This window comes from Ovis aries, chromosome 9, assembly GCF_016772045.2.
Source record: "Ovis aries strain OAR_USU_Benz2616 breed Rambouillet chromosome 9, ARS-UI_Ramb_v3.0, whole genome shotgun sequence".
In the NCBI taxonomy this organism is placed as follows: Eukaryota; Metazoa; Chordata; class Mammalia; order Artiodactyla; family Bovidae; genus Ovis; species Ovis aries.
This window is the reverse complement of record NC_056062.1, coordinates 39,182,825-39,194,961: the sequence shown is the minus strand read 5'-3', so window position 1 is coordinate 39,194,961 and position 12,137 is coordinate 39,182,825. Positions and strand designations below refer to the sequence as shown.

General features: G+C 39.6%; 1 protein-coding gene across 4 annotated transcripts in view; it reads right to left on the bottom strand.

The window, feature by feature from the left end:
• RAB2A (RAB2A, member RAS oncogene family) overlaps positions 1-12,137 on the bottom strand; it is a 65,143-nt gene that overhangs the window by 27,402 nt on the left and 25,604 nt on the right. For all 4 annotated transcript variants that reach the window (XM_027972978.3, XM_027972977.3, XM_027972979.3 and 1 more), the window contains one exon: positions 4,493-4,560. In XM_027972978.3, coding sequence (XP_027828779.1) covers positions 4,493-4,560 — 68 coding nt within the window. The remainder of the gene's footprint in view (positions 1-4,492; positions 4,561-12,137) is intronic.

The window sequence follows — 12,137 nt, the reverse complement described above, 5'->3', positions numbered from 1 at the left end:
ACAGCCAAAAGAGAAAAAAGGATTTCTAAGTAGCCAACTGAGCTGTCCAGGGCCCAAACATGGAATCTCAGGTACTTTACTCAACTTAAAAATCTAGACCTGTGATCAAGGACTGCTGTTATCAAGGAAAAAGATTCTGAAGTTTACATGCAAGAGTAAGACTTCTGGTTTGGATGACAGCAAGATTAACAAGAATAACAGTAATTTTTAGGCTGTCTTAGTCTCAACAGCCAATGGCACCCCACTCCAGTACTCTTGCTTGGAAAATTCCATGGACGGAGGAGCCTGGTGGTCTGCAGTCCATGGGGTCGCTAAGAGTCGGACACGACTGAGCGACTTCACTTACACTCTTCAGTTTCATGCATTGAAGGAAATGGCAACCCACTCCGGTGTTCTCACCTGGAGAATCCCAGGGACGGGGGAGCCTGGTGGGCTGCCGTCTATGCGGTCGCATAGTCGAACACAACTGAAATGACTTAGCAGCAGCAGCAGCAGTGTCAACAGCAAGGATGGAGAAAAAGTCAACCGGGACTATTTAATTCTAGGTTTTTAAAGGGAATTTCATATAGAAACTTAAGAAAATTCTGAGAAGAAAAATAAAGGTTGCAAAGATCTAGGAAAGAAGAGATGTTGAATGGTTTGACAAATTTAAGAATATTTACTTTGAAAAAAGACTTAAGAGGATGTAACTGCTGACTTCAGATTCTTTTAACATTATCATGTAAGAAAAACAGGAGACCACAGGTGGGAGGTAGACATTAATGTAGAGTGACTTCAAGCAAAGCATTTATTCGAGGCACAATATATGAAAAACACATTAAAGAATAAATAAGTAGTTTAGTTCACACTACAGTAAAGGATTTGGGTTGCACAAGAATGTTTTATTAGCTAAGGAAGGAAACTGGTTTCTGTAAAACAATCACTTCTGGAAAAGAAGAAAAACTATCAATACAGAAGTAGACAATAATTTCCTTTTGGTTCAGTTCAGTTCAGTTCAGTCGCTCAGTCATGTCTGACTTTTTGCGACCCCATGAATCGCAGCACACCAGGGAGTTCACTCAGACTCACGTCCATCAAGTCAGTGATGCCATCCAGCCATCTCATCCTCTGTCGTCCCCTTCTCCTCCCGCCTCTAATCCCTCCCAGAATCAGAATCTTTTCCAGTGAGTCAACTCTTCGAATGAGGTGGCCAAAGTACTGGAGTTTCAGCTTCAGCATCATTCCCTCCAAAGAAATCCCAGGGCTGATCTCCTTCAGAATGGACTGGTTGGATCTCCTTGCAGTCCAAGGGACCCTCAAGAATCTTCTCCAACACCAGTTCAAAAGCATCAATTCTTTGGCGTTCAGCTTTCTTCACAGTCCAACTCTCACATCCATACATGACCACATGAAAAACCATAGCCTTGACTAGACGGACCTTTGTTGGCAAAGTAATGTCTCTGCTTTTCAATACGCTGTCTAGGTTGGTCATAACTTTTCTTCCAAGGAGTAAGCGTCTTTTAATTTCATGGCTGCAGTCACCATCTGCAGTAATTTTGGAGCCCCCCAAAAAAGTCTGACACTGTTTCTACTGTTTCCCCATCTATTTCCCATGAAGTGAAGGGACCAGATGCCATGATCTTCGTTTTCTGAATGTTGAGCTTTAAGCCAACTTTTTCACTCTCCTCTTTCACTTTCATCAAGGGGCTTTTTAGTTCCTCTTCACTTTCTGCCATAAGGGTGGTGTCATCTGCATATCTGAGGTTATGGATATTTCTCCCAACAATTTTGATTCCAGCTTGTGCTTCTTCCAGCCCAGCGTTTCTCATGATGTACTCTGCATAGAAGCTCAATAAGCAGGCTGACAATATACAGCCTTGACGTACTCCTTTTCCTATTTGGAACCAGTCTGTTGTTTCATGTCCAGTTTTAACTGTTGCTTCCTGACCTGCATATAGATTTCTCAAGAGGCAGGTCAGGTGGTCTGTATTCCCATCTCTTTCAGAATTTTCCAGTTTATTGTGATCCACACAGTCTAAGGCTTTGGCACAGTCAATAAAGCAGAAATAGATGTTTTTCTGGAACTCTCTTGCTTTTTCCATGATCCAGCAGATGTTGGCAATTTGATCTCTGGTTCCTCTGCCTTTTCTAAAACCAGCTTGAACATCTGGAATTTCACAGTTCACGTAGTGCTGAAGCCTGGCTTGGAGAATTTTGAGCATTACTTTACTAGCGTGAGATGAGTGCAATTGAGCGGTAGTTTGAGCATTCTTTGGCATTGCCTTTCTTTGGGATTGGAATGAAAACTGACCTTTTCCAGTCCTGTGGCCACTGCTGAGTTTTCCAAATTTGCTGGCATATTGAGTGCAGCACTTTCACAGCATCATCCTTTTGGTTAGAGATCATTAATTAAAATCTCTAGGAAACAAGGGAGTTTGCATATTTTACTTTTCTCTTTTCTACGCAGTTTTGAAGTCTCGTTGCTTGAGAGAACATAAATCCTGAAAGTTACGAGATGCTACAAGTTGGAGGTGGGGGAAACACTAAGAAATGGTGTATGCATAAATCTGCACTGCAGAAAGAGGAAACAAGGAAGCATAAAAACAGAGTCCCATATATGATTCTGGAACAGAGCAAGGCAGAGATTTAGGGTTTCGCATTTTGGGATGACTGTGTGGTACACAGGAAAGATAAGGAAACCTAGGTCTCGTGACAGCCTTCAGAAATTCGCTCGGCGTTCTTGAGAATCCAGTCTGAGAGACTGAATATTCTTCAAGGTACCTTCCTTCAGTAACGGCTATTAAAGGTGACAGGTGAGACACTAAGACTGCAAGATTAGGAAGAAAAAAAAAGACCAGGGGCATGCGGCAGTAAAATTCCCTGTATTTTCCATTTCATTTACTAGTTTAGAGACACGCTGTTTGTCATCTTAAACCTTTTGGGTTTTCTCAACTAGGGTTCAGTGAAGAATTAAGTCCTAATTGCCCTAAGGTAGTGGTGCTTACAGTGGGATACTTGGACCCCTGGGAGTCCCTGAGACTCCTGAAGGGCCCATGAGGCCCCCCATTCCCCAACTACCTATTTGTGTGAGGCTGTATTCTCTTCATCAGTTCAGTTCAGTTCAGTTGCTCAGCTGTGTCCGACTCTTTGCGACTCCATGGACTGCAGCATGCCAGGCCTCCCTGTCCACCCTCACCAACTCCCGGAGTTTATTCAAGCTCATGTCCATTGAGTTGGTGATGCCATCCAGTAGCATACTGGGCACCTACCGACCTGGGGAGTTCATATTTCAGTGTCTTATCTTTTTGCCTTTTCATACTGTTCATGGGGTTCTCAAGGCAAGAATACTGAAGTGGCTTCCATTTCCTTCTCCAGTGGACCACATTTTGTCAGACCTCTCTACCATGACCCATCTGTCTTGGGTGGCCCTACATGGCATGGCTCATAGTTTCACTGAGTTATACAAGGCTGTGGTCCATGTGATTAGATTGGTTAGTTTTCTGTGACTGTGGTTTTCAGTCTGTCTGCCCTCTGATGGAGAAGGTTAAGAGGCTTATGGAAGCTTCCTGAGGAGAGAGACTGAGGGGGAAACTGCATCTTGTTCTGATGGGCGGAGCCATTCTCTTCATAGACTTCAAGAAAACAACACACAAAAGACTTGATGCAGAGGGCGACACAAGAATCCAGCTGTCTTCTACTAAGCAGAGTGTAAAGACAATTTTCAAAATGTAACAAAATGACACTCTTCACACTGGAAAATAGCTTTTTGTCTTGGGAAAATGGTCAACTTCCATAAAAATTGCATTGTTTCAGGGTTATTCTATAATCAATTAATAATGAACTGTTTAATATGTTTCTCAGCTTTAATCTCTAGTGACAGTGATAGTTATAAGCTACATAAGCAAAGGCTCTTTGAGGTCTCTACATATCAAATGTATACAATAAAGTACTTCTCTTTTATGCAGAGATGGGAAAATAAAGAAAATAGTCATGCAAATAACTTTCCGTGGTTCAGATGAGAAACTGCCGTTAAAAACTATGTGACAGGATGCTGAACTGGTGTTCAATGAATGCAAACGACAGGGCTGGGAGCAAAGCAGCATCAAGTGCTCAGGACTAGATCACACTTTTAGAATAAACTAATAAACTATCAGATCAAGTGACTCTATGGTGCTGACATTCATATATTTTAATTCACATGTATACTTTAGACATGCTGCTTGTTTTTCTTAAAAACATAGTTTCTGGAGCACTTCTATTTATATCCCATAGCCTGAGAATTTGCTCAAATATGTTCCCCTATACCTGACACCCAGCATACCTCTGTTGAAAATATTGCATGATAAAAATGAATCTTTTCTGTTACCACATTTTATGTCATGGTTGCAGGAACACTGGTGTCTAACAAACCATAACAGTCATAAGATAACATTAAAACTGAACAAATACACAACAATGTACTTTTACAAAATGACTTTACTGAGGTCATACAAGGTATTTTCGCTATACTTACCGTATCCCATATCTGAAGTTTTATCTGTTTTCCATCAATAGTTATCATTCGAGCACCAAACTCAACACCTGAATAGAACAGAAAGTGTTTTGTTAGGCAAATTAGTGGAAATATATTTCACATTTAAGGATTTTTTTTAAAAAGGGTATTTCTAGGACATGCTATGCAAAATAATACACAGATTAACAAATACAACTCCCATCCTTAGAAAATGTATAAGTTAAGGCAGAGGTATTCATAAGACATAGGCTAAGAATATAATTTAACACTAAGATATCTGAGTCTTGTGTAGACATCAACTGTGGCCTTCATGTTTTGCAGGCTCAATAATATTAAAAATAACTAGAAATGAGATTCAAGAACCAATTTCTTAAAAATTATTAATGTGGTTTAACAATCACTAAAATGGACAGATGAATTTCAACATCATAGTCTTAGTTCCATCATGGGTTATCAACTAGGAAAGAAATCTGCAAGTTCATTCACTAGAGATGACCACTGTTTAAACATATTTTCAGACATCTCAGCATGAATAAATACACATAGAAGCATACAGTTTTATATAAATGGGAATACATAAATGCTGTCCTGCAATTTGCTTTTCAGTCACTATGTCATAAACATTATTCCATACCACAGAGTACTTTTTCAATTAAAAAATTATATAAAACTATACCATTATTTTTAATGGCCACATAATAGTCCTGTGTGTTATGTATCTTTAGATATACATGCATTTTATTAAGTTGGTACTCTATTGCTACAAGTTTTGGTTGTTTTCAAATCTTCACTAAGTAGTTAATGCTGAAATGAATTTTCTGCATATATTTTTCAACTTATGATTATGATTTTTGGCAAATTACAGGAGACAGGATTGCAGGTTAAGGGAATACAAACTTTACACTTATCAGCTTACTACTCTGGCTTTTTTCCTTGAATTTACCATCTTTGAAAATACTCATTCAATCATCAAAATAGGAGGAGGAGAAAAAGAGGGGATAATTTCAGAAGAGCAAACAGCTGTGAAGGAGACTCTGCAAGAAGTCTATCACTTACATTACACCAAATCATTACTGCTTGGAGTGTGTTCTTTCAGTATTTAGATCAGAGTCAGGGTGACGGGGAGACACACATGGTCCCCAGAAACCAGATGTCATCCTGGCAGAAAAACAGCTTTTAGTTGCCCAGGGAAGGGCATACTGCCCAGTGCCAGAATTTCATTTCAGCATCTCCTATAATTCCCCCAACTGTGATCAGGAAGGTGAGATAGAAAGGTGATTTACCCTTTCAGGATATGTAACTTGATTGAGTTTTTATTCTGTATTTTATTATTTTTTCCATACTAGGGGCAAAGTCAATACAAAGAAACTAATGGTATGTTTCTCAGACTCAGAAATACAGGAAAAGCACAGAGAAAAGACCTAGGAGTCAGGATGTACTAGAAAGAAAAATGCAAAACTATACAATTAACCTCATATAAAACCACTACAGTGTTTACACATCTACCTATCTATATGCATATAGTCATATACCGTCTATGCCACAGGGTGGGAGGATACCCAAAACAACAATCCACCAGCTTACTCAGTGACACGAAAATGAGTGGCTGAGGAAAGAAACTAGCGGCAGCTAAGGACGGTACAGGTGCTCTTTGAAATGCCCACTATTTAAAAGGAATGTCCTAAAGTACAAAATTCTACAGATCAGCAAGACAATTGAGAAAATGGAAGCCTTTTCATGAATCTATTGTAGCCACAGAGAGAAATCTCAGTTTTCCTCCCACTGCCATGGGAAGGCTTTTAACCACTATCCAAAAACATCTGCACTGCTCAGTGGGATTCAAGATTTCTTAAATCCAATATGTAACGTCAAATTTGATGAAAAACAACGGCAAATTAGAAACAGACCCTTGACTGACACCATGGATGGGTAGGCAAAGGCAAGCAAGGACCAGCACCCTGAGCAGAGGGATGAAGGTACTCAAACTGACTGGCAAAACTGACTGGTCCTTTGACGGGAGGATGGCTGTTATGGTTTCTGCTTTCCAGCCTCTTAGGATGCTTCACTCCTGCCCATTTCCAAGTCCATGTTCCCAACCTCCTGTGAATTCTACATTAAACTCCAGACACTTTAATATCCCTAATAATCTAGATACTCTAATAATCCCTTTGCTTAACTTAACCCACAGTTGAGTTTTGGCATATTTAGCCCTTTATTCAAAGTACATACAGAGACTACTGATGCTTAAAAAGTCTTCAAAGATTTTGCCTCTAAAAACACACCTAATTTTAAAACCACGTTATATGAAAATCAAGACTGTTTCTAAAGCAGGAAAATACAGAAAGATTGCCATTTTAACTTCACTTACTGATCCTATTAGTAACAAAACAGACAGAGAACAAAAACAAGAAGCCAAGAAACTAGTTTTAAAAGGCTACTACTATATTATCCAGGAATGAGATAAGAAAAAACTTGACAAGCACAGTTGATTACTGAAAAACTATGATTTCTGTTTTCCTATCAAGTGAAACAGAAACAAAGAATTCAAGTTTAGCTTCAAAAACATAACTCTTTCCAATCTACCTTCTCATAACTGGGTTCATCCAGTGCTGGCTTTACCTTTGTATTCTATACGGCAAAAGAAAATGCTGAAAGCTGAAGTGTCCTAGAAATTTTAGAAACAAACAAAAACCCCAAACCTTACACATCTCTGGACTGAAAAAATTTTAGATCGTTTTAGTTAAGTATATATTTGTGTGTGTGTGTGTGTGTGTGTGTATGCTTAAGAAGCTTATTTAGAAAGTTTTCTTTTTTTCTTAATGAGATAAACCATCATCCCCTACGCCCTTGAGCCTCTCTTCCCAGATACATTTTCAATTAACAGCCAATTCTGGCTGCCAGAGAAATTATCTGTGGAGCCAAAGGCCAGGCCTCATTTACCTGACACTGTCAGGGAGTGATGCTTATTTTTTCAGATGTTACTTACTCACTTCCAACCTTCCAGGACAAAACACTCTGAGCGTAAATACACACTTTCTAAATTACCTCTGGATCGTGATCATCCTTGTAGAGTAAGTGCTTGCATCCTTGCATAGTAAACATTTATTTAGTATTTAACAATCAATACCAACTAATTGTGTGACCCTGAGCAAGTTACTATATCTCTTCTGTTTTAGTTTTTCTTATGTGTAAATCATATTAACGATACCCATCTAAAAATTTCTTCAAGATTAAGAGTTATTACATATGTAGAATCTAAGAAATGATACAAATGCACTACAGACACAGAAAACAAACTTATGGTTATCAAAGGGGATGGGGGGCAGACATAAATTAGGAGTCTGGGATAAACACATACACACTACTACATTAAAATAGGTAAACAACAGAGACCTACTATATAGCACAGTACTCAAGATCTTGTAACGACCTATAATGGAAAAGAATCTGAAAAAGAACACATATATGTATATATGTATGACTGATTCACTTTGCGGTACACTTGAAACTAACTTAACATTGTAAATTAGTTATACTTCAATTTAAAATAAAGTTACCACATGCCTTAGTTACCATATACTTACTGCCTGGCACACAGTAAGTATTTTGCATGGATGCATTATTATTTCATACTATACTCCAAGATTTCTAACTAATGATGACACAACCTCATGAGGTGACTGCTGCTGACAGCCCCAGTGAGAAACGGCCCCCTGCCAGAGCCAGGGCACGTGGAGGTGCAGAGGCAGGGTGAGGCTCCTCCCCGCAGATGGCACTGCCAAAGCAGACAGCAGGGCTGGTATCAAGTTAACAGCCATAAGGAGCCTTCCTTAGACCGTCTTGAGAAAGAAAAAGGATGTACTCCTGGAACTTAGAAACTGCAGAAGTTCAAAACAGAGACTGGTGTCAAAGAAGGCTGATACTCCTAGAAACAAAACTATAGATACTAGCAGAAACAAAAGGTATAGATATTAGCTAGGAAAAAACTGACTTACAGATAAGGCCAAAATGTCTACCTAGAACATGCAAAATAATTAAACAGTAATAATGGTGGGAAAAACCTGTTTACAATAGCAACAAAATCCATAAAATACAAAAATAATGTCAAAGCACAAGACCTTATATAAAACTTTACTTAAAAGCATTTTAAAAGCTGGAATAAAAGAAAACATCTTATGTGTATAAACTGCTAATCTTAATACAGTAAAAGCATAAACTGTCTCCAAACTAGTCCATAAATTTAATATATTTCCTACCAAATTTTAAAAGCCTCACTAAATTTTTTGCAATTTGGCAAACAGACTAAAGTTCAACTGGAGAACAAATATACAAAAATAAGAAAATTCAGAAAATTTTTTAGAAATTTAGAAAATTTTTAGAAAAGGAAAACCGTCAATCACACATTAAGTAACTAGAAAGTGACTGTAAATGCCAGTATGATATTGCCTCATGAAATAGGAAAAAAAAAAAAAAGAGAGAGTCCCCAAACAGGCTGATATATATAGAGATTTAGCACATAACAAAGGCTAAATCAAATAAGAAAGAAAGAATGGCTTATTTAATTAATGATGTGGGGCCACAAGTTATGTAGGGATTAAAGAAAATAATCTACATGACCATATACCAGATGAAGTATAAATTTATAGTATGAGAAGAATATTTTAAAGAATATGTATATAATGCATACACACGAAAGGGGATCCCTTCCTTAGTAAGGCTTGAAAGTCAAAACAAAAAGCATCAATGAATTTGACTAAAGAAAACTAGTAGAAGAGAGGGCAAAGATAAAACCACATAATTCAAAGAAAAGACACAGAAGTGTTTCTTAAACATATTTTAAAAAGTTCAGCCGCACTAAAAACTAAAGAGTTGAAAAGTCAAATAGCGACTTTTCTTCCTCCAGTTCACAAATATTAACGTCATTCACAAGCTGCAGTCAAGGCAAAGGTAAGAACAGGTACTTTAGGACATCCGCGGAGGAAAAGCAAAAATGAGAACAGCTCTGTATGTGTGTTTATAATATATTTAAAAACTCAACAAGGTGATACACATACCAAATTCTTCACAGTGGTTGCTGGAGGGCCAAAGGCAAGTTTACATGGGGAATTTAACTTTCTTTGGATTTTTACAGTGTTTTCATAACAATCACACGGAGAAGGCAATGGCAACCCATTCCAGTGTTCTTGCCTGGAGAATCCCAGGGACGGAGGAGCCTGGTAGGCAGCCGTCTACGGGGTTGCACAGAGTCGAACATGACTGACGCAACTTAGCAACAGCAGCATAACAATCACAACCCGTCAGGAAAGTATCCTTATGTTCTAGGATCAGGAAAATGGTCTTTGTGAGATCTGAACTGGATGCTCAGAAGGTTTTTTAAGCTATCTTCCTAGTTCTCGGCAATGACATTCTAAATAACTTTATCAGAAAACTGAATTCCAAATAAATGAAGAATACTTTTAATTGATCTCTTGTGGGGCACCTGATATGGGAAACAATACCACCTTTTCCCCAAGAGTATACTTTCACTTTCAGCAGTCACTTCTTAGAAGCTGATGGTTTAAAGCGGGGGAGAGAGGAAGCAAGGTGTAATGAACATATAAATGGCCTAGCTTCTGGATCAGGATTTGTCAAACTGTCCACTACAAAGAAGTAAAATAAACATAGTGGGAATGAGTGGGCTATAACTAAGAGGGAGGACAAGGCAGCTGAGGGTGTACACAGGGGTAATTATAATGATGTAACTATAAGGCTTAGAATTAAAGCTGGGTAAGGGGAGAAGTAAGAAAGCAAGAGAGGTGAGAGTACAAAGATGGCAGAATCAATGGATTTTACATCTGATGGGGTAAATAAACTTTTAGTGTTAGGAACCAGGTGTGTGAGCTGAAAGGATGGCAGGGGTGGTCAGATAGCCAGTCACATGAATCCAATCCAGAGTAGTTCTAGACTCTGGTGACAGAAAGGTCCTGGGCAGGACTGTGCAGATGAGGAGCTCAGTGGAAGCAGGATCTCAGAAGAAGCGCAAATAAAGGAAGCCAGGGGCCAGGATGTGTGTGGGCGTGTGCACAGGGTCAACAATATGAAGCCTATTTCCACCTGGGGAATCCACACACATACTCACAAAAGCCACTGATCCAGTGATTCTCAGCCTTTAACGTTCATGTGAATCACCTGGAGACCCTGTTGAGCTGCAAAATGGGAGCCCGTAGATTCTGTAACAACTCCCACACAATGCTGATCCTGCTGGTCTACAGAAACAGCCCCTAAGCCATCCTCTGGATGGCAAGGCTGGAGTCTGGATCCTCAGTGAAACTGTGCCCAGGAAGCTATTATAGATGGCTCTTTGATTCCGGCACAGTTCTCACTGAGATAGCAGTCAAAGGGTAAGGAACATTTTATATAGTCTTCCCTTGCCTTTTATTTCCTCTTTGCTATCAGTTAATAATTCTTCATCACAACCCAACCTTAACCTTGTCACCTTCCTCTATTCATCAAGCAAAAGGCAAGTATGCAGCAGGATCAAGACACTGCCTCATGCCTACTTTACCAATCATTCTACACTCCTCGAAAAAGTATGTACTAAGGACCTTCTAAATGATTTCTGTGTCAGAAAAAGAAATTCTAGTGATGGGTGTCATGAATATAGTAGTTGGCGTCCAACCAGAAAAATAGAAACCATACTTAAGCATTTAAAACAGAGGGGATTTAAAGTACGGAATTGGTTACATTGAAGGAAGGGCTGAGAAACCCAAGGAGCAGAAGGTAACGCAACCCAGAGATCAGTAACAGCCGGAAGTTGCTGCTGTCCCCAAGCCGGGGGGCTGGAGGGTGGGGGCAGAAAGAGAAACCAGGATTTCCTGAGCCCAGGAACCAGACAGCCAGTGACTCTGACAGGCAGGGGCTTGTACTGAAGCCATGGAGGACACACAGTAAACCCTGGCAGAGAGGGGAGAAGACCCTCAGCTTTTTTTGCCTTTCTCCTCTGAATTCCCAGGGCCTCCCATCAGCGAGCCCAGAGGGAAGCCGGCCAGTGCAGTCACATGAGTTACGGTTTGCTGAGAACGCCTCCCGACCTACTTCCCTATCTCTCTCCACAGCAGAGCCTATCCTCTGCCAGCAGCGAGGCTCAGGCCTATCCTCCCTACAGGGTGCGCTTCAGTGAAAAGGAAGACACTTTTGACAGCACCCTATAAAAAAAACAACTGGCTAGCTGTCTCAGGACCTAGTCATGCCTAAGAGGTGGTCTCAAGGTGCAGACCTATTAAAGAACAGATCCTACAAAAAAGGAGCTCACCCAAGTTAAAACGCATCATGAGAACCAGCATGAAAGAGCAACACCTGTCTTACCCATCATTAGCAGATATAATTAAAACTGCCAAGATGAAAATGGAATCTGCATGTTCTTACTATAAGTAGCCAGTAAGGAAAGATGTTTAATATATGCACAAAGTACATTAGGCTTGGGTGAATACCATCAACTGATCAAATAATCTGATTTATAAACTGTATCTTCGACTTGGTACTTTAAAAATACACAGGACATGAGAATCAACTTATTATGACTAGTGAGTTAATGATACCTATAGAAAACAAGCAGACGCTGGCTGAAAACACACACTAAGCTATCAGCTGCAAACTTTAACTAGAT